The 23682-nt window shown below is 41.0% G+C and overlaps 1 protein-coding gene across 1 annotated transcript in view; it reads right to left on the reverse strand.

Annotated features, from left to right (window-relative positions):
* The window catches only part of DNTT (DNA nucleotidylexotransferase), a 30856-nt gene extending 9618 nt beyond the window's left edge, over positions 1 to 21238 (reverse strand). Inside the window, exons 1-8 of the mRNA XM_008575368.1 lie at positions 20942 to 21238; positions 10756 to 10930; positions 7864 to 7992; positions 6560 to 6730; positions 5305 to 5376; positions 4449 to 4572; positions 1155 to 1287; positions 321 to 324 (exon numbers count right to left, since the gene is read on the reverse strand). Coding sequence (XP_008573590.1) covers positions 321 to 324; positions 1155 to 1287; positions 4449 to 4572; positions 5305 to 5376; positions 6560 to 6730; positions 7864 to 7992; positions 10756 to 10930; positions 20942 to 21144 — 1011 coding nt within the window. The 5' untranslated portion in view covers positions 21145 to 21238. The remainder of the gene's footprint in view (positions 1 to 320; positions 325 to 1154; positions 1288 to 4448; positions 4573 to 5304; positions 5377 to 6559; positions 6731 to 7863; positions 7993 to 10755; positions 10931 to 20941) is intronic.
* Between the last annotated feature and the right edge of the window lie 2444 nt (positions 21239 to 23682).

Genomic DNA, 23682 nt, shown 5'->3' on the forward strand with positions numbered 1-23682 from the left:
TCCGGTACGGGCGCGACACTGAGGGTTGCGATCCATTGCCGGACATGAAAAAAGACAAAAAGGAAAAAAAAAAAAAGTCATATATAGTATGTATATGATTATGTACATGTGAGCAAAAGATAACAAAGAAGATTATTTCTCATACACACACACATTCCCACATGCACGCACATGCATGCACACACACGGAGACGAGTTTGACGACAAGCAAACCAAGAACTGTATTCACATAATATAATGTAACACTCTTAGAATTATGACATAGACTAAGGGCATTTTCTTAGGTTCGATCTTCTCGCACTCTCTCCCTTGCCCCATACCTGGCTTGTCAGAACAGCCAATGGCCAGCAGATAGGAGGGCCAGGGGGAGAGGTGGAGGAGAGAGTGGGAGGGAAAGAATCCCTTTCTGCAATGGAGGCCTCAATACCCAACAGCTGCACACATCTCTGTGAAGAGTTCCTTCCTTCATTCATTCAACCAAGATTTCTCGAGCACCTCTTGTGTGCCAGGCATCATGCCCTGGTCTCGCTGAGCACTAAGCTCTAAAAGCTTAGTGGGAAGAGCACATGCAGGAACGATGACAATACCCAACAGCTGCACACATCTCTGTGAAGAGTTCCTTCCTTCATTCATTCAACCAAGATTTCTCAAGCACCTCTTGTGTGCCAGGCATCATGCTCTGGTCTCGCTGAGCACTAAGCTCTAAAAGCTTAGTGGGAAGAGCACATGCAGGAACGATGATTGTAATGCTGTGCAACAAGTGCTTGGCAGGTGTCTGGGGAGCACGGAAGAGGGTCTCTAGCCCAGCCTGGAGGAAGAGGCAATCAAGGAAGGCTTTCCGGAGGAGGTGGCATCTAAATTGAGTCTTAAAGGATGAAGAGATGTCAGCTGGGTGACAATTTGAGGAACTGCAGTCCAAACAGAAAAGTCCAACTGAGCAAAGTCACAGAGACAAGAAAAAGCTCTGTGTATGCAGGGAATGACAAGCCATTTGAGGTTGTGGAAATGAAACATGAGGGACAGGAGAGAAAGCTGCAGAGAGGGGCTGGCACCAGATCCCAAAAGGCCTTTTGTGCTGTTTCAGAAGCCTGTATGTGACAGGGAGCCACTGACAGTGTTAAAGCAGGGGAGGCCAAGCAGCCTGCATTATTTACCTCCGGAAACCTCCTGTCATGGTGACTAAGGCATCAGGAAGAAAAGCCCAGACAGCCTCTTTAACCAGCACGCTGACCGCCTCTGCCTCTGCCCTGGTCACACAGCTGACAAGGTCTTCATAATAGAGGAATCCTGAGGGACCATTTGACAGGTTAATGGAGAGAGTGACACCCATGTGAGACAACCCACCCTCAGTGGGAGGGGATTCTGCCCCAAGATAGGACTGACAAGGCCACAGGAACCAATACCAAATTCTGTTTCCATAGAGACAAAATAGTAGTCCATATAATTCATTTGGTTGTGAATTTTTCATGGTAACGATGGCTTGTTGCTTTCTGATTGAGAGCCTTACAATTTCCTGACTAAGAAAGAGACAATATCACATATCCTTCTGGAATCCAAATTGTTCAAATCTGATTTCTGACAGGAGAACCAGCCTTCTTGATCAGTAAGCTATGCCCTACGATTTAAAAAGGTAATGCATAAAGATTTGGGATGGGAAGATTTAGAGTTGGAAGGTGATGGATTGATTAAAAAATTAAAGTCAAGAATAGGAAGAGAGTAGATTTGTGTCTGAAGCAAGGTAGAAAATGTCTCGGGTGGTTTTGGCGTGACCACCACCAATAAATGAAAACTCAGACAGAGTCCTTCTGATGAAGAGTTAATGACTCGGTTACTTCCACTGAGCTGTGTAGGGGGAGGAAGGAGTAAAGGAAATTGGAGGTTTATCCCTGAGAAACGGGATGAAGGATTGGAGGGAGATGCACTGGGTGGGGAGAGCCACAGAGCCTGGGGGACATCTAATTATGCTATAATACAAGACACTGCTCTCCTTTCTAGGATCCCCAAGAATTCTGCTTCAATCTTTCTAACAACAGGGAGCTCTGATACCTCCGGAAGCAGCCCATTTCCTAACTGTAAACTCTGTCTGGGCAGTTCTTTCTTTTGATAAGCCTAAGTCTACTTCCCTGCAGTCTGACCCACCACTGGCCCTCTGAAATAACACAGAGTAAACCTATTGGTCCTTGTTTCTCACCCCAAGGCAGTGAATACACCTATAAATCGTGTCCAATGCCAATCCACACTGCTTGTGGAACACTACTCTCTTTATGTCAGTATTGTTTCTCTCTCTCTCTCTCTCTCTCTCTCTCCTTTATTTGTAAGAAGTCACATTTTCTTTTGCAACATGGGCATTTTTGTGAATGTGGAGAGTTTGATCTAAAAATCAGTGTTCCATTAGGCTCTAATGCAGACGTTGTTATCATGACTGATATTCAAAGTACAATTCACTTAATGACTGTAAAACTCTTATGCTTATTCAGTGCTGAGTACATAAACCAAAAGTCATGGTTAATAACTATTTCTTTAGGAAAATGTGCAGATATCAGGAAAGAACATGGAGGTACTATAATGATTTGTTGATATGCATGAAAGCAATCTAATTGGCTTTCCTTTTGGGTATGGCAGGGCAGGTAACTTATTACAAAAACCTGACTTTTCAAGACAAATGTGGCATGTGAATGCTCAGGCCTCAGGGAACTGTGATCAACTACAATTATAAATAAAACTGGATAAGATTTTCCATCTGACCCATGAATCATACTTTCAGCATATTCAATTAGCTTACCCTTTGCAGTATTCTAAGATAGTCCCACTACCAATTCTGTTCATTGTCATGCTTCTTGCATATGACAAGTTTTTGGGGGGTATAAGAATGATGGGAAGGCATTCCTTGATTTCTACATAGAACCTAAAGCATTAAATACTCTGATGGTAATCATGATAGATTAAATGAGTAATAGCTGCTTCATTCACTGGGTTGGAGTTGCCCAATGGGAAGAGGAAAAATCCAGTTTATGAAACTAGGGAATTGGAAGCTCCTTAGATCCTGAGAGCACTTGACATCATTTGACGGGTGAAACACTACACTGCCTCCCAGTTTCTAAGTGTTGAGAGTCTTTACTGTCATCCCAACCATTTACTTGCCGTTTATATTTAACATTTATGTAAATTTCTTTTTAATGGCATCTCTAGAGCTGGTATAAATCATGCTTATTAAATGTGCAATTTTAGGAGCCCAAAATATAAATTTAAGAAGAGTCTTTTTTCTCTTAGACTTATTTTCTGCGTGGCATCCCGACTTTTATTTTCTGTGCGTAGCCTGCTTCTTAGCCATCTTTCAGAAGTTAGCAACTTTACAAAGGACGAATAAGGGGTCTTCTGTAGTAAGATGGGACCCACCACAATCTTATTTGCTTCCTCTCCTCTTGCCTGTTTTGTTGTTGCTGTTGTTTCTGTCATCACTTAAACACAAGACAGCTGTTTACATTTTTTTTTCCTGGCCTCCTCTGGTAAAAAAGTCCCTTACTTACATACCACTAAAAATTTTGGTGATTTCATCATTCTCTGTAACTCCAAAAGCCATATTTCTGGGGACTGTGACTGTGACTCCCTTTCAAATAATAATTATATTGTATTTCTATTGCATGTTGAAAGTAAACATTTAAAACACACACAATTTTTTTTTTGACCCAATGTATTGGCAATTTTTATTTTTAAAAAATTTTCAGGGACCCTCCATAAATGGAAGTGATCAAGCCACCTTCAAGCTCTGGGAAGCCCTGCCAGGCTTTCAGATGGGTAATAACAGCTTTGTGTCTCCCCACAGTCTTCTCTTCTCAGGTTTGAGTCCTAGTTGGGTAAATCAACCCTGTATCTAGACTTCTACCATTTCCCTCCTATTTTCCTGGTGTTTTACAGTTTCTAAAGCACACTCACATCTGTGCCAGTCAACAACTCTAGTTTGTTCAAGTGTCAAGTGTCTTTACTCCCCAATCTTCCATGTTGACTTCCTTCTATTTTTGACTCCTCACCCATGTCTCTTACTCAGGGAGACAGCCAACGTCCAAATGTCTAGTAGAGTAAGTAAGAACCAAATCCCCAGTGCAACCTAGTCTAACATCTGCATGAAGGAATAATAACAGCCACCATGAAGAGCACCTTTACTCTGTGCCAGACACAGTGCTAAGGGCTTTGCCTGAATTCTTTGATTTATTCAGAAAATAAGTAGTAATGTTATCTCCCTTTTACAGATGAAGTAACTAAGCCTAAAGATTTTTAACTAATTTGCTCAAAATCACACAGCTGGAAAGCACTGGAGCCAGGATTTGGAACCAAGCCTCAACAGACACCAAAAAAGTGTCCTAACTCACCCAGATTGGAGTTGATGTATAACTGACTCAGATCTCTACCACAGCCCATAGCAGCAATGATTTTTAGGAGACACAGTTTACCTGCTTTCTGCATTCGTGTAAATTTCAGGCTTTTGTCCGACCTTATTGTACTCAGAGTTCTGAAACCCATCCTGAACCATCTCTCAGATGTCTTCAACCCCACTCCAAATACGGAAGTAAAGAGCTGACACGGAGGGAAAGGCATGCCATTAGTTTCTTAAATAATCATTATGACAATGAAGTGGTACTTTAGAAGGTCTCAGGCAATGAAAAAAAAGTATAAGCAAATCTCTGACCCAGTTTCTCCTGAATATGACAAGCAGATGGGAGATAGTAATTTTCCAGAGGCATTTTTGTTTCAGGTGAGTTCTTTTGAGACATGTGTTATTGTACAAAATGAAACAAGAGAGGGAAAGGCTCAAGCATCTGTGTAGGGCTCATGTACCACCTAATTGATGGATTGCCTGTGCTTTTGATGCATGATACCTTATCCCGATCAGGCTCTCCCATTTGCCTAAAGTCTCTTGCACGTGATCATACTCTGCATATCTTCCCTCACATTTTAGAGAGGGACGTAGGTTATATAAACTCACACGTAGGTTATATAAATTCTCCACCATTACACAGGTGATAAATGCAGAGCCAGACTTAAACCCCAGTCTATTTACACTCCAAGGCTGCACTCCTCTCAGAGCCACGTTTTAGGCCTAACCATTTTCTTTTTTTTTTTTTTTTTTTTTTTTTTTTTTTTTTTTTTTTTTTCACACGTAGGTTATATAAATTCTCCACCATTACACAGCTGATAAATGCAGAGCCGGACTTAAACCCCAGTCTATTTACGCTCCAAGGTTGCGCTCCTCTCAGAGCCACGTTTTAGGCCTAACCATTTTCAATAAATATATGTAAAATCACTTACCTTGAAGGACTGATATCGTTCATCATTTAACACATTTTTAACTTCAGAACTTTCTCCATCTTCAATGATTTCCTACATGAACAGTTGAAAAATATTTTAAATTAATGATGTTGTGCAATCACAATCTGAGACTCTCAAATTCGTGGATCTAGTAGCTTGATTCTCATAAAATGCATAGCTGTTGCATGCAGCATGTTTCCCTAGCTGATAAGGAGAAAACAAGACATTTCCCTGTAATCTTGAAAATGTTAGCTCATCGTATATACAAAGACAACTTTATAATCTTCAGGGACAAAGATACAGAACAATTAGGGTCCAAATGTATAGAACCTCACACCAAAATGTTCACTGAAAAAAGTATGCCCAAATATGTGTGATATTTTTCTTTTCAATGGATGCAAACTTGCTGAAAGGGACAAAGATACAGAACAATTAGGGTCCAAATGTATAGAACCTCACACCAAAATGTTCGCTGAAAAAAGTATGCCCAAATATGTGTGATATTTTTCTTTTCAATGGATGCAAACTTGCTGAAATGAGAAGACTTTTCTACTGAGCAGGTTAATTTTGGACTCACTGAAAAGCTAATGCACGTTCCAGCCTTTTTGATGTTTGGCTCAGAGCCCACCCTCCTCTGAGTGGATTTGGGATCATTTTCCTTGAATAATTCACCTTCCTCTTGACTATACTGATACTCACTGCCGGATAACCACCTTGCCTTGCTGGGGAATCCTTAAATATCATTAAATAAATAAACACTGCCCTTGGCTCTCTTCCTGGAACACGCAGGTGGAGATGCAGAATCAGAGCCACCACATGTCATACCCAGCACTGTTCTGGAGATGATGTCCCCTGAGTGGAGCTGAGGTTCTCCACATAGCCTGTGTTTGAAGTTACATCATTCCCCTGCTATCAAGCTTTTAGGTCCCTTGAGTTTTTCACTATGATTAATAACAATAAGGGAGAGTTCTGCTAGCTGGCCCCATGCAGCTCCGCCTGTGATAAATTGGGGCATGAATTATACATATTGCATCTATCTCTCTCTGTATACCTATGTCTACATACATCTATATATGTCTTGATAGAGAGATATACACACCCACACCGACATGACGGGGGCGGGGAGAGAGAGAGGCAAATAAGTCATGAATACCACATCTACATAATTGACAAGAAAATCTGTTATCTGCGCTTCTCTCTCTCTCTCTCACTACCTACCTATTAGGAGGTGGAACAAATCCCATTTCACCCTTACCTCTATGACACACTTCACATTGTCCCCCAGGCAGGGAATTCCTTCTGTGTCCCTCATGCTGATGATTGTGAATGGCAGAGATTTCAGTACAGAAGCTGCTCTCTTAAATGCCAGATAGGAGTCTTCATTTTCTCTAAACTCATAATTTTCAGCCAGTATCTCAAAGGCATCCTGAAGAATACAACCAGATAAGCAAAAGGTCTGTTTTTGAGCCCCTCAGCCAGAGTCAAGATGGGGTCTCCTGTACCTTTGCAGCCCTCCCTTGTGGGATTGAATGGGGTTGAAATGAAAAGATGCAGCCGTTAGATATTCATGAATGACTTAACCAAGAAATGATCTGGTGCTCACTGCATCCTGCTAGTCATGACTCAGCACGATCCTTCCCTCTTTGCTATCTTCCCCACAAGCCTGTGGCCAGGGTTCGGCCTTGATCACTGGGCATCCCCGTTTGTTAGCATATACTTGAAACACAGTCAACACCTAACAGAGGCTTGTTGAATGAATGGCTGTAATCAGAGGTCACACAGACCCAAGGCCAGGGTCATTTAAGGGAGTGCCTGTTTGTATCTCTAGGAGAGGAGGAAGCAGCTGCAGCTGTGTGACATCACACTCAGCAAGCCCAGTAGCTACAATTTCCTGGTCTTCCTCGCACACGTGGGGCTGGAAGTCTAGAAATGAGAAGCTTTTTATGTGATATACTACGGCATGTTTTATCCAGCTGACCCCTAACTAGGGGACAAGCAATTGTGGGCTTGTTAGGGACATTTGAAACACAGTTATCAAACTTCAGGGTTGGGTAGGGCTTTAGAGATGAATTAGCTAATTTCTTATTGAATGGGTGAGGAAACTGAGGCTCAGTGAGAGGAAGTGACTTGCCTAAGCTAGTTAATATCAGAGAGACTAGAATCCAGGTCTGCTGACTCTCTGTCTTGTGGTTTCCCAGCAAAAGCTGTTGATGCATTATTGCCATTTCTATTTGTTCTTTCTACATTTTGGACTAATGACCATATTTAATTTTTCAGAACATTTGCTTTTGATCAGTGTTGTGCCCGTAAATGACCACTCTCAATAAATAGTAATCTACCATCTCTAAAGAATATAATCCAAATGTATTTGTCCACTTCCATGAAAGAAGCAGACCCATTCTGGACAGAAAGAAGGACCAGAGATAAGGGTAAGGGGATGGGTAGCTTTGGGGAAAATTCCCTATATTTTCAGAGAAATTAATAATTTAACTTGTACATTCATGCAAAGAAGCTTCGAACCTTTCATTTTCTCTGGGTGTTGTTGAAAAGCCCCATTACCGTGAACATGTGGTTACAGTTGTTTAATGTGGTTCTTCTCTGACACGCATATGGCGAGATCTTCTGTGCAGCAAGTGGCAGAGTCTTCTGGGGGCCTGGGTTGGGACTAGCTAAATAGTCTCTTTTCACCTAAACAAATGCATAAGCATCCATTTTAATAACAATTGATAGCAATAACAATAGATAGGTATGAAGAAAAACATTGGAGGCAGTTTGATGGCAGTTGTCTCTGGAAGAAGAATAAAACTATAGGATACTTAAATTTTATGTTATAGACATCTCTAATATTTTAATTTTCTATTATGAACATGTATTACTTTTGAAATCAAAGGAAAAAACATGAAAAAATACCACCAATTAAATACCATTTTCCTTTTCTGTGAACTTATGTAATTACGCTCCAAGCCCTCTGCCCAAGGGTCTACCACTGTTCGTCAAGGATTTGGAATTGAGAACTTAACCTTATTTTTTTTCCTTTCTGAATAATCATAGTAAGAACAAAAACAGGAACCCTCTACTATTCTGGCTGCTCGAACATCAAGTCTTAAATATTTTGAAATATTTGTGTATAAACATGTTCACAAAAATAGCTACCATTTTTTATTCAGTACCTACTGAGTATCAGACACTGTGATAAGTGCTTTACATGTATGTTATTCTAATCTTCATGACCATCACATGAGGTAGGCATGATTGTGACCTCATATTGTAGAGGAGGAAACTGAAGCTCAGAAGCAAGGAGAGAATCTAGAGTTTATCCAGGTCTGTTGATTCTAACGGTCATGTTCTTAACCATCATGCAAAGGGCAATGAAAATCACAACCATGACACTCACGACAAGCTGGTGTTTTCCTGTCATCTCCACCGGTTTCCCTGCTCTCATACATTCGATCAGCCAGGAGACATCGAGGAGCTCTAGCTGCGAGCTGGCTCTTATTTTCTGTACCTGAAGCCACTCCAGAACGTCTGAACCTGAGTTGTTCTCTGCTACAATGTGGGTGACAGAATCACTGCAAGATGCAAGAAAAATTAAAACAGCATTAGCCGGCCGGCCCAGTGGCGCACTGGAGAAGTGCGCCGCTTGAGAGCGCGGCGGCACTCCCAACGAGGGTTCGGATCCCAAGTGGAGACTGGTTCCCGCTCACTGGCTGAGCGCGGTGCGGGCGCAGCACCGAGGGTTGCGATCCCGTTACCGGTCAGTAAAAAAGACAAAAAGGAAAAAAAAAAAAAAACAGCATTAGCAAGTGTTGTGGTGTCAGTGGAAAACTAAGGTCTAGAGAAGACAGAAGATAAAGCCATTCTTAAAGTAGTACCTAGCCCTCCATGGGTGGTTTTGCTGCACCATTTTGTTTTTATTTGTGGAGAACTTTAATCCACTGGCTTTCAAACTTGTTTGACTGTGATCCAGAGTTAAAAATACATTTTATCTTTTTTTTTTTTTTTTAAAAAAGATGACCGGTAAGGGGATCTTAACCCTTGACTTGGTGTTGTCAGCACCACACTCAGCCAGTGAGCGAACTGGCCATCCCTATATGGGATCCGAACCCGGGGCCTTGGTGTTATCAGCACCGCACTCTCCCGAGTGAGCCACGGGCCAGCAAAAAAAATACATTTTGGATTATGACCCAAAATAAGAATAGAAATAGGTATGGATGTAGATACGCTTGTCTGTCTTAGTGCCTTCAAGCTGTTATAATGAAATACCTTAGACTGGGTACTTTATACACAACAGAAATTTATTGCTCACAGTTCTAAAGGTGGGGAAGTATGAGGGTACTTCAAAAAATTTGTGGAAAGACTCATATTATCTTTCTGTCCTATTTTTCCACAAACTTTTTGAAGTACCCTTGTGTAAGATCCAGGCACCAGCAGATTTGGTGTCTGGTGAGGGCCCGTTTCTCATAGACGGCACCTGTATGTGACCTCACATGGGAAAAAGGAAGATAGCTCTCTGGGGCCTCTTTTATAATCTCATTCCCCAGGGTGGAGCCTCACGACCTTATCACTTCCCCAAGGCCCCACCTTCTAATACCATCACTTTGGTTATTAGGTTTCATGGGCAAACACTCGGACCATAGCAATATCCCACTAAATTGATTTCACAACCCATTAATAGGTTGTGACCAGCCTTTGGGAAATTTTGCTTTACATGTTGGGTTGGGACTAGCTAAATAGTCTCTTTTCACCTAAACAAATGCATAAGCATCCATTTTAATAACAATTGATAGCAATAACAATAGATAGGTATGAAGAAAAACATTGGAGGCAGTTTGATGGCAGTTGTCTCTGGAAGAAGAATAAAACTATAGGATACTTAAATTTTATGTTATAGACATCTCTAATATTTTAATTTTCTATTATGAACATGTATTACTTTTGAAATCAAAGGAAAAAACATGAAAAAATACCACCAATTAAATACCATTTTCCTTTTCTGTGAACTTATGTAATTACGCTCCAAGCCCTCTGCCCAAGGGTCTACCACTGTTCGTCAAGGATTTGGAATTGAGAACTTAACCTTATTTTTTTTCCTTTCTGAATAATCATAGTAAGAACAAAAACAGGAACCCTCTACTATTCTGGCTGCTCGAACATCAAGTCTTAAATATTTTGAAATATTTGTGTATAAACATGTTCACAAAAATAGCTACCATTTTTTATTCAGTACCTACTGAGTATCAGACACTGTGATAAGTGCTTTACATGTATGTTATTCTAATCTTCATGACCATCACATGAGGTAGGCATGATTGTGACCTCATATTGTAGAGGAGGAAACTGAAGCTCAGAAGCAAGGAGAGAATCTAGAGTTTATCCAGGTCTGTTGATTCTAACGGTCATGTTCTTAACCATCATGCAAAGGGCAATGAAAATCACAACCATGACACTCACGACAAGCTGGTGTTTTCCTGTCATCTCCACCGGTTTCCCTGCTCTCATACATTCGATCAGCCAGGAGACATCGAGGAGCTCTAGCTGCGAGCTGGCTCTTATTTTCTGTACCTGAAGCCACTCCAGAACGTCTGAACCTGAGTTGTTCTCTGCTACAATGTGGGTGACAGAATCACTGCAAGATGCAAGAAAAATTAAAACAGCATTAGCCGGCCGGCCCAGTGGCGCACTGGAGAAGTGCGCCGCTTGAGAGCGCGGCGGCACTCCCAACGAGGGTTCGGATCCCAAGTGGAGACTGGTTCCCGCTCACTGGCTGAGCGCGGTGCGGGCGCAGCACCGAGGGTTGCGATCCCGTTACCGGTCAGTAAAAAAGACAAAAAGGAAAAAAAAAAAAAATTAATATTTACTATTATTATTATAATAAATAGGGTTTTGTCTAAACCTCAGAGGGAGAAGGGCTGGGGCTCAATTGCCATCACCATCCCTCCACTCTCTTATCACCCCCCACTGCCTCTTCTGCTGGGATTCCCCGGGATGGCCTGGGATGTCCGAGCTCACACTATTGAATGGGAACCACATGCATTTCTCAGTTAATATAAGCAAATTTGTGGTTGGCAGGCTGTACATCATATGAAGGAAGACTGACTTAAATTTCCAATTCCTGCTCATTAAGCAACTGGCAAGCAAAACAAAACAAAACAACAATAATAACAAGCTCACAAAAAAAAAATCAATCAAACAAAACCTCTTAAGCCAGTCCTGCTCAGAGTTCAGTACTGCTTGTCCCTGGTTCCCAACAAGGTAAGTACAAAAATTGTAAGTCAACATTTAGAAACTTTAATTGTAATTTGATATCACCGCAATAGTTTTACTGTTTTTTTTTAATAGAGGCATTGGTTGGTCTGCAACAAAGTTTTTGAAAACTTGTCCTTCACTACAAATAATTTAAGAAATACAGATTTAGAGAATAACCTCTGTTTGGACCAGTCCTTGTTTTCCATCTTCCTGTGCTGCCTGAGTTCAGCTGATCCTCTCCATGTGGCCCCATGGATCTGGGCTGCGATGTGCTTCCTTGTGTTGGGGTTGTCATTGGCCCCTTGCAGACAATTTAGTCTCTGACTGTGCATTTGTTCTCTTTCAGTTCTGAGCCCTTACCAAACAGTATTACTAAGGAGACTCGCTGCCTCCAGTGTGCTCTGCTGACAACTTCTTATTTCTGTGTCTATAGCAGCTCTTTGTCTATTTGCTAGTACACTGGTTTTCACTCTGAGCATTCCAATATTGAAAATATTAATAATATAGGAATATTTCTATGTGCCAAATACTAGGTAGGCACATTTCATGTATTACCTCACTTAATTATCAATAATGCTTTGAGGTAGGTATTATCATCTCCATCCAAAAATGAAAGAGAGTGCCTTAGAGACATTAAAAATCCTACCCATCTAATAACTGGTGGAGCAGGGATTTGATCCTAGGTCTGTTTTAATCCACAGCCTGTGTTCTTGACCATCTGTGAGCTGAAAATCTGTGACTTTGTGCTTGTTCTGTGGCCATGGAGGCAGCTGCTCACTTCCCTCCTTTCTGCAGAAGAAATCACATCTGGATGGGTATCATGATAATAAGAAAACCAATTTCCTCCAAAGGGCAGAAATATAAGCGGAATAACACTTCCTATATAACGCTATTAGACACATTGCCCCTGCTGCTGCCACATAGAATTTATGTTTCCTCTCTTATATACAATATCATATGGGTTACAGTAATGCTGCATGACATGTAGAGCTGTCCCCCAAAAATCTGAAAGAACAGATGCCATAGCAACATGCTAAGAAGGACAAGCCACAGGGAGGCTATTGGGCTCTCTGGGCTCTGGGCCCCTGGCCATCCACTCTTACCACCCTGCTTTACCACCACGTCTCCTCACCTAGAATTCCTCTGGACATAGCCTTGCCTCTGACAGGGACAGCAAAAATCTGAAAGAACAGATGCCATAGCAACATGCTAAGAAGGACAAGCCACAGGGAGACTATTGGGCTCTCTGGGCTCTGGGCCCCTGGCCATCCACTCTTACCACCCTGCTCTACCACCACGTCTCCTCACCTAGAATTCCTCTGGACATAGCCTTGCCTCTGACAGGGACAGCCAGAATGCCTGGTGTGTGTGTGGGGCGGGCTGCTTTAAAACAACCAACTATTATAAATACAGTTGGCCCTCTGTATCCCCAGGCTCCATGGATTCAACCAATCCTGGATTGAAAATGTTTGGAGAAAAATTAAAAAATCACAATATAACAATAAAAAATAATACAAATAAAAAACTACAACATAACAACTATTTACATAACATTTACATTGTATTAGGTGTTATAAGTAATGTAGAGATGATTTAAAGACTATGGGAGGATGTGCATAGATTATATGCAAATACTACACCATTTTATATCAGGGACTTGAGCATCCATAGATATTGGAATCTTAGGGAGTCCTGGAACCTGTCCCCCGAGGATGCCAAGGGATAACTGTACTGATATGTACAAAAGAAAAAGACTAGAAAGAAATACTTCAGACCATTAGCAAAAATATAACTGCAGACACACACGTATATATTCTTACTTAATCCTCACAGCAGCTTTATGAGGTGGGCAATATAATTTCCAATGAGAAATGCAAGACCTAGAGACGTTACATGAAACCAAGATTCAAACCCAGGTGTGCCTGATTCAAGCAACCTCTTAACGTTCTACCAGACTGTAGTTAGACCCCTGAGGGAGGTTTATTTTTTTGTTTGAGATACTTTTCCCATTTTTTGTCATGAACTATCTTTCATCACTTTTCTACTTAGAGAAAAAATGAATGTCATTTTCAAGGACAAATAAATCTGGGATGGGGCTAAGGTAGTGTCTGCCTTGCTGATGGAGGCCTGGGCTTCCTTGTCAAGTGAAGAAACCCTCAGTAGCCTCCTTCATCCTCTTCCAAAGACCCCGAGATGCCGCTGAGATGACTATTCCTGAAATATCAGTGGATTCAATTCTTTAAGTACACCTAGTTTCTTTGCCATGACCAGTCACTAATGTCTTGCTAAGTTTGGGAGGTCTTGAACCAATTATAGCAATTCTGAACTAGGATTTGTCCCTCAGCTTCCTACAGGGAGGAAGAATCAGAGTCTCTTTCAACTAGTGATGACTGTCACATGCTTGGCTTGGTCCTTGGTGTCCCTGAGGGCAAGGACAGTGGCATTGTTGCTGGGTTATAACCATACCTGGCACTCAACACATGGCCAGACTCATAGTAATGGTCAATAGATGTTGGCAGAATGAATAAATGAATTAATTGATCAATTGCTCTAGAGCAATGTCTCTCCAACTCTAGTGTCCACCAGAGCCACCCAAGGAGCTCGGTTAAAATTCAGATTCCTGAGCCCCATTACCAGAATTCAGATCATCTAAGTTGCACCTGAGGTCCAGGAATATGCATTTCGACCAGTTTCATTAGTAATTCTGATATAATCGGTTTGTTCTAGCTCTCTACTGATACATAACCAACAATCCCAAATTTAATAGCTTAAAAAGGCAACAACTTTATTATATTTCACAATTCTGTGGGTCAGGGATTCAGGCAGGCTTGGCTGGGTGATCCTGCTGCAGTGTATGGTGCTGGTGAGGTGCTGATGGTCTGTATGGTTCCACATCCTGGGACCTTGGCAAAGATGGCTGGAGGCTGGGCTTAGCGTTCACTGTTCACCTGAGCACCTTTACATGGTCTCTCTAAAAGGGAACTCCTCTCACATGAGGCTCTGTAGTCCCAGAGCAAGTGTTCTAGGGAGCAGGCCAGAGCCTCATGGCCTCAAATGACCCACCCTCAAAAGTCACACAGTGTTACTTCACTGTACCCTATTGGTTGAAGCAGTCACTAGCCTTCCCAGAGGCAAGGAAAAGAAAAATAGTCCCAGCCTCTCCAGGGGAACAACCATATTTTAAAACCATCCCACGGCCCCAAAACTGCACTTTGAGAAACACCGCTATAGAAAAAGATCTCTTGAACTTCCCAGCCTAGATTTGATCCCCATGCTGGCCTTTGAGCTTAATTACAGCCACGTTTTCCAGTGTGGTCCTCCTGTCCCTGCCGGTACATGAGATCACTGTAGGGGGTTCACAATGGAGCACTTAAAAAGCCTATGTGTTTATTAATATCTATATTTTTAAATGATGCATGTTAGACAATGGTTTTTATGGATATTATTCCTTAGGGCAAAGGTAAATTTCTTTTAATGATTCAATTTAGGGACAATTAAAAGAAACACATTAAAGTGTATAATAAATACATGTGGTAAAAGATGTTACAAGAATTATGAACGTGGCACTCGCATATCCAGAAAGCCCTGGGTTATGGGATTAAGTCACAAATCTCAGTTCAGAAATTTTTTTCTCAGTTCCCAGTTTCCCTGCTCCTCCTGCCTTTCTTTTCTTAGTTGGTCCTGCCTCTTGGTATAATTAGAAAACCCTCCATGAAGAAAGTGGCAGTCATCCTTCCCTGTTTGGACACAGACACCCTCCTCCCCCACCCTCCCCCCACCTCCTAACTTTCCCAGGCTGATTGGATAGTCACCTACTTTTATCTTTGTCTTTAAAACTGTTTTCTTTCCCAGGAGAGGTTATTCCTGATTCTTCCCATCTGTTGTAGGAATTATTTTGTAAACAATGACTTTCAATAGTCATTTACAGTTAAACTGAGCTGTTTGCAGTTTTAAAACCCTCTTGCCAATTTCCCTTAGCAACAGATCTGTTTCAGAATCCTTGAAACAGAAAAATCAAGTCATTTTATTTGGTTTTATCTCACACTATTCCTAGCACCAATAAAAACAGGTTTCTATTTTCAGCCCTGCAATACTTATGACTTAGAGAGTTTTGCCTTAATTTTTTGGCCACCTTAAATGAGATTATAAAAATTATCACTACTTTAAAGCCCACCAATTTTGAAATAGAAAGAAATCTGGACCAGAGCAAGACTACAGTTTACATTCCTTGCTGTTGAATTTATAAAAATAAAGTCTTTATTATGCTGCTGATTATAAAAGTAATACTCATGCATTGTAGAAAAAAATGTTTTAATTATAAAAATCACTCTTGGTAAACACAATTTCCTTGGGTTCATTTCATATTCTCCAGATAAATCATTTTCTGAGCAAATATTTCCTGAAGACGATTATGCATAAGAAAATCCTTTAGAGTCTGCGGATGAAATCTACACAGGTCTTCTGGAGTCAGGGAGGGGTAATGGGGTGACATGAAGAACAAAGCCCAGGGAGGGTTGGGGGAGCCCACCCTAGGCAATGGAGCCCACCGACAGGAGTAGGGAGAAGGCATTCAAGGTAGCGGAGAAAGAGGGAGAAAAAAAAGGGGAGAAAAACCAGTGAAGATGTGCTGGACATTAGACTTGGAAGGGGCCAGCTGGACATCTTATTTCCTAGAGCAGGTTACTGATCTCATTCATCTGATGTTCTGTTTACTTTGCAAACAATGACTTTGGATATTTTGATTTTAGACACCACAAATTTGAAGTGGTAGAACATTGTCAAAGATAAAGCTGGTAAGCTTCCCTTCAAGTGGTAAGGACGGTTTTATTCACTGATAACAATTGCAAAAGGGACGAGGGTTCAGCATGAACTGAACTCAACTTCGTGGCAACAGAAGGAAGAAGACTTTAAAGGCTAGTAAGCTTCCCTTCAAGTGGTAAGGACGGTTTTATTCACTGATAACAATTGCAAAAGGGAAGAGGGTTCAGCATGAACTGAACTCAACTTCGTGGCAACAGAAGGAAGAAGACTTTAAAGGCTGGGGTGTGTAGGGGCAAGACGCTGAGGGGCGTAGGGGATTGATCCATGTGACTAGGCCATCTGGGTTTGTTAATTGGAGCTTATCTGGAGGAGAAGTAAACTTCTGGGTACAAGTTAGGGCAAGGAGTCCACTGAAGTCAGGCCATTACCCTCCCACAGAGACTGAAGTGACATTCTCTCCCTGAATGTTTGCATTTCAGTGAGACAAGAGGCTCTCAGGTCCTTGGAAGGCAGTTTTGGGTGGTTAGAAGATTTACATCTCAAAGGGGCAGAGAAAGGATTTATAATTGCAAGTTTCTAAAGTAACTGCTCCAAGAGGGGGTTCAAGGGCTTATCTGCACACTGCCAGGTTTTGGCTAAAACAAACAGTAAATTCTCCTAGCAGGATGAGCTTTCTCAGGCAGGAGTTTTAAAGGGGGCCCTCTTAGGGCCATGCCTTAAACCACTAGAGGCCATGCTAGAGTTTGGAGAAAGTTTGTCAACATTCAGGTGGAAAAACCATGGATTTTACTATCACAAGATTCCCAGGGACTTTGGAGACAACAGCTTCAGGATAATAAGTGAGGCAGAAGACGCATTTCAATATTATATAGTGAATAGATGGAAAGCACAAGCAGCCAGGTTAGATATAACTAAGCCAAAATAATATAAGAAAGCTGAAAGTAAAACGTTGGGTAGGCAAATGCTAATTTGTTAAAAAAAAAAAAAAAAAGGAAGACTAGTTCATACTTAGAATATATGGTATGGCTTTTTAAAAATTTAGGTGATAGCAAAGGTACAATTCCTAACTCTCCCTTCTGATTATGAAGTCCTTGCTTACAGGACTCATGCCTTCTACTATTTTGTATGTCCAGAACCCAACAAATACTGTACAGACTGGGTACTAACAAAACAATTTATTGGTGATGGCATGATGCTGTATCTTACTTTCATCAATGACAATTTCTTCAAATGGTACCTTTGTAGATAAATTATGAGGTCCAGGCAAGACAATAGTATATCTGGTGGGTTTCCAGTTGTTTCAACAATGGAAATTAGCAAGCGTTAAATTGCTAGGTGATGTGAGCATGGAGGACCATCCTTTCTGGCCACAGCTCTTTCTTCCTCAAAATGATTTGGGTCAGGGCTGGCCCTGTGGTGCACTTGGGAGAGTGTGGCGCTTGGGTGCACAGCAGCGCTCCCACCGCGGGTTCGGATCCTATATAGAGATGGCTGGTGGGCTGCGATCCCCTTACCGGTCAAAAAAAAAGCCAAAAAAAAAAAAAAGAAAAGAAATGGATGTTTTATCTAAAGAAATATCACATGTAAGCTTCTGTGAAAGAATTTATTTCATCCTGCTGCCTACAACGTGCTTAGATTGAAATGATGAGTTAACTCCCATGTGTAAACCAGTTTTGTGTTCTTCTTACTGACGTCATTCTGTTTGAAAGCTGTTGACATAACACAGTTAGTTTCCTGGGATCCTGAACAGTTAACTCTGTATTTGTATATCATATTGAAATATATATCATATATCATATGCTCTGTATATGTTTGTGGTGATCATAACCCATCCATTGTCTTTTTTTATACTTTTGGTTGAGAGGAAAATTGTCCTTGAAATAATTTTTCCCTCCCAATGCCCATTCTTCCTTCCTTTTTAGGATTAAGAATGCCAATTTTTAGCTGGGGACACTGCTACCCAGCTAGTCACAAAAAAAGCCAAAAAAAAAAAAAAATGATTTGGGTCAAGACACAAAGAATAAGCTTAGCTAATATGTTTTAGAGAAGGGTTGATGATAGAATAAAGTTTTAAAATAGCTCAGTGTATTGGAGCCCAGGATGAAATAAGAACGTGACAAGCAGTAGAATATCATTCTATTCTAGCCTGTGAATTAGCTCTAAATTTTAGATGTTGTTTTCAAAATTTAGATGTTGGCAATGGAATGTCACTCGGTATTCTTTTTGTAACTGTGCAAAAATGCCTCAAGGGACTTGACACCTCCCCTGATTTATGTTTTAAGAACCAGTTTCCTATGGCACATTGAATAGCATATCTTTTGCAATATAGCATAAATATTAATAAAGCCCCATCCAAATATGATGCACATATGCTAGAGAATGAAAGTGCTCCAGTCAATTCATTGAGGCACACCGCTTCTTAATCTGTATATTTGGGCCCAGGGAAAGCAGGAATCATGTTTTTTCTCAAATTTAATCCTCCTGGCAGCCAAAAAATGTGCTAGGAACTATGGAAATTGATGCCGATTTCAGAGGATTTTTCTTTCCTTTTTCTTTTCCTTAATTCCTCTGTCTTTGAATCTTATATGCTAGGAGAGGAATAGCCTTCACTGGTGAGAAGTATCCTGTCTTTTAAAAACCAGCTTTCTTTGTTATTTTCATTTTTAAGTATATGCTTATTGTAAAAAATTTGGAAAACACAGAAAATAAAAACAGCCATAATCTCTCCCTACTACTCCTTGCCTCCCCCCACCCAAAATAAACACTTTTAACATTTTGATGGGTTTCCTTCCTGTCTTTGTTCTATTTGTTGGTTTCATTTGACCTAGTTCATATTGTGGAGCGAGAAGCCTCTCCTTAGGGTTTTACTGTAAAGGTCAATGGATTCAGCTAATTAACAAGAACATAATCACACTTCAGATTTGTGTAACTGTTTTAATTCATCACGAGAAGCCTCTCCTTAGGGTTTTACTGTAAAGGTCAATGAATTCAGCTAATTAACAAGAACATAATCACACTTCAGATTTGTGTAACTGTTTTAATTCATCAGAGCACATTGACATCCATCATTTCATTTGGTGACCACATCAGATAGACTAGACCATTTATCAGGAAACTCAAATCAGGGAGGAAAGAGGGGAAGTTGCCCCACAGCACATGGCTGGGAAAGACAGCCAGGATTTGTAGATTTCCTATCTGGAGATTTTCCCCTACAATAATTTTTATTTTCCTTTCCAACTAAGTCTGTATATCTATGCACAGAAATTCCATTTAAGAGCTGGGACTTCTACTTCCTGTGGTTTATTTTTGCTCCATAGAGCACATTAGTGTTTAATGTGTCTTCTGAGCTGCTGGCCTGGGACCTTTGCCACTGTCACATGCAAAGCAACAGTTTGCTTACCGTGCACCAGTTTCCTCTGTTGCCTGAGCAGCTGGGCTTGGTACTTGGCAGCAGGCATCTGGGGCACGGAGCTGCCTCTTCGGCTCCCCTGCCAACAAAAGAACTTGCCTCCCATTGTCACCCTTGGTACCTGCCTCAGCCATCATGTACGTACTCATTGCTATGTCTGTAACTACATCTGGGGCCCTTGCAAGAAGAAGCTTGGACGTTTCAACAGAGGGCTTTCCGTGTAAGTGGTACCTTTACCATCTGGCTGTTGCCTCTCTGCCAAGTTTCTTTACCACGAAAAGCAGTTCCATACTTGCTAGGCTTTTCATTTCTCTTTTAAAATTTCTTTTAAAAATTTATGCTTTTTGGCCTCTTTCCCTGTATAATCTCCCTCCACCCCCACCCCCAACACTAACATTTTTTGTAAATCTGTAAGATTAGGCAGACTCAACAATTAGACGAAATCTAGGATTTCGTGGAAAAGATATTAGGAAATTGAAATAGGATTGAGGGTAGCTGTTGGAGGTTAAAAAGAAAAAAGAGGCAGGTAGGAAGAAAAGGAGACTGTGTATAAGAGAAATCAGATGGGAGAAAGACCCTGGAAAACCCAGGAATTTCTGAATGGGGCATTTTAGGGAAAAAAAAAAAAAAAAAAAAGAAAGAAAGAAAAAATGAAAAGTCAATGTCATGTGAATTATGATGAAAATTAACATATCTCATTATTGGTTTTTGAAATATGTCTTCCCAACACGTTAAAGCTGACATTTCTTCATCAAGAAATGCTTGTCAGTTTTATTTTCAAATATCAAAGACTACTCTTAAAATCAAAATGTCCTTTCACGCAGGTTTCCTGTAGTTTTTTCCGTAATGTCTTCAGTATTTAATGTCTTCAGCATTAAACTTTCCAACTAGGTTTCTGTTTGTCATCCCTAGATAATTAATCTCATAATAGTGAAAGGCAAAAACAAAACAAAAAAACAAAAACCCACAAAATGTATCTTATCTGTTTGTGTCACCTAGTTTTTAATATATATAAATTATATATAATTGCATTCAGTCCCTACTCATCTCATTTCCCTTAACTAATCGGCCCAAATTTTTTTCTTTGATTTCAGGCCTGCTGCTCTCCCAGTGGGAGCACCACCTCTTCCATATTGTGGAAGAAAACACAGGTTCCTTGGGTTCCAAAGAAGCTGTTCACAAAGCCCCTGATATTCACAAAGTGAGATCATGATATCCTACCTGAGCTCATTGTCAACCCTGAACCCTTTCCTTCGGGCCAGCTCCATGAGGAATGCTCTGCGGGTGGTACCCATTTTCTTCTCCAAAATGAAGAGGACCAAATCTTGAAATTTGATGTCATGAGAAGTGGAGGCCATCGAGGTACCCGTCTGCCTGGGTCTCTTCTTCCGAGGGCCCGAGTGGGCCATTGGCAGCAGATCCATGGAAAGAGGCTGTATTGCCTTTGCTGTGCCACCAAGTGGTGTCTCCAGAAGTGAGGGGAGCCTTCCACCCTCCTGCAGAAGGGCTTTGATGTCATCTCACCGGCAGGCTCTGAAGCTTGGGCAGGGCTTCCTGGGGGCTGCCCTGGCGACAGCTTCCTGCTGAAGAGCAGTGGGGAATTTTTATCTCTGTTCAGTTCATTTGTCCAATATGGAGAGCATAATAAAAACAGTAAATTAACTTTTGTTTTCATGTGCATAATCTCATCAGCTCTCAGAATAACCTTGTGAGGAAGGTCAAAAGCATCCTTGTTTCCATATGATTTATCTTTTTATTTCTAAATGTGTTGAGTCCCCTCCACTGTCTCTATTATTGATCCCTTTTTAATCTCCCAACTCACTTGCGTTCTCTTCCTCTCAGACAATCATTACACACATTGGATGTCTATTGTCTGCATGGGTGTTATATGCTGCGTGTGGTTGTTTTGATTTTACATAAATGACATTGTTACATTTCTCCTTCTACGACAACCGTATTTTCACTCAGAACTATGGTTTTCAGATCTTCTAATTGCTCCATAGTATTTTGTGGTGGGCATTTACCATGTTTCCTATGTGGATGCATTTTATAAATGAGGAAACCAAAGCTCAGACAATTACTCAAAATCGTAGAATAAGGGGCCAATCCAGATCTTGTATTCAGTTCTTCTGGCTCCAAATGCTAAATATCTAAGTTTTTTTCAGTGGACTAAGGTTTTCCAGAGAGTAGTCTATTACATAACCCTAAAATAGATCTTTTGGGATGGGATTAAAATGACCTTTAAATGACAACCACTATCATAAAGAGACATTTTTGTAACTTTATATGCAAAGTGAAATTCATGTGTTTCATCAACACAGTGTGTAGATCTCATTTCCTGAACACCTGCTATGTGGCCAAGGCAAGCACCTACAAGCCTGAGCTGATTGAATCCTCACACCACCATTGTCAGGTAGGTACGACCATCCCCATGTGGCTAAACTACTTGCTCAAGGTCACTTAACATCTAGTAAGTGGTCATAACTAGGAAGTGATTGAGCTGGGATTTAAACTCAGATCTGTCTGATTTTAAAAGCTGTGCTCTTAACCACCAAGAAAATTTCTTTATATGTGTCTTCCCCAATAACAAATTTGAGCTTTGCTCACCTACTTTGCCTTATTATTTGAGACATTTGCTACCTCCAAAAGCACACGAACACCTCACCACACACCACGGGAAGAGTGATGTGATAGCTGCCTTTAAGCATTTGCAAAGCTTCAGGTAGAAGTCGTACAGTAATATATTCCAGCTCTCTGTAAATGATAACTGTTTAGTAACTATAGCCATCTAAAAATATAGAAAGAGCTGCTTTGTGTGATGTTCAAACAGATGCTGAATAATTGTTTATTGAAATGTTAAAGAAGGGATTCGAACATCTGGTAAGGACTTTTATTGCAGCTCTGAGATTCCAAGATGCTCTGATTGCTTGCTAGAGATCAAAATTTGGGGATGAGAGTCCATTTCATCCCTTGCTGTTAGGTGTTTGGTTGCTGAAGTGCTGAAAGCTCATGTCAGAATGCAGTCTTTACCATGTGATGCCGCAGCAAGGAGAGAGCAAAGGATTCTAGCAAGAGTCTGGGGTTGTTTTCATTCCTAGGTCCTAGCCTCCTAAGGGTAAAGGCATGCCACCTACACAGTAAAGGAATGCGGAGGTGGTACAGAGATGTGGCTGAGAACTCAGGCTGCTCATAAAACTTCCATCTCCATTGCTTTGAAGCTGTGACCTTGAGCATCTTGCTTAACTTCTCTAAGCTTCGGGTTTCCCCATCTGTAAAAGGAGACTGAGATGGCCTACTACGTAACCTGCTGAGCAGAGTGCTTGACACAGAAGAAGCACTTTAAAAAACCATTGCTTTGAAGCTGTGACCTTGAGCATCTTGCTTAACTTCTCTAAGCTTCGGGTTTCCCCATCTGTAAAAGGAGACTAAGATGGCCTACTACGTAACCTGCTGAGCAGAGTGCTTGACACAGAAGAAGCACTTTAAAAAAATGTCAGTTGGTAGCAAGTTGTATTTTGTTTTTTTTTTTAGAAAGACCTCCCGGTTCAACCTGAAATCAAGTCTATATGTTTTGCAAAACTATTAAGTCATCAAAATATCCTATTAATCCATGTCATATTTAATTTGCTTCTGAAGCACTGATATTGAAAAAGTTACTGACAAAACTTTAAAATGTGATGATGCCTGTCTGGTTATTAGGTCTCTAAGCTCCAAATTTACCTGTCTCTGATGGGTTCTATGAGGTCCGGGCTGGGACAGTGCAAATCCTATTTCTCATTTGTCAGCCAACTCTATGCGAGGCTCTGCCAATAGGGGGCACTAGAGGGAGACTGCGAGTCTGGAAACAGGAAAAGGACTTGACCCTTTTTGTTTGCTTGCTGCTGTCAGGATTTTCTCAATGGTAATCGTCTTCACTCTAGCGGCCGTAATTGGCTCTAGTCCTTAGCTTTTTTGTTTTTTGT

Source organism: Galeopterus variegatus, unplaced genomic scaffold (assembly GCF_000696425.1).
Source record: "Galeopterus variegatus unplaced genomic scaffold, G_variegatus-3.0.2 Scaffold1175, whole genome shotgun sequence".
Classification (NCBI taxonomy): domain Eukaryota; kingdom Metazoa; phylum Chordata; class Mammalia; order Dermoptera; family Cynocephalidae; genus Galeopterus; species Galeopterus variegatus.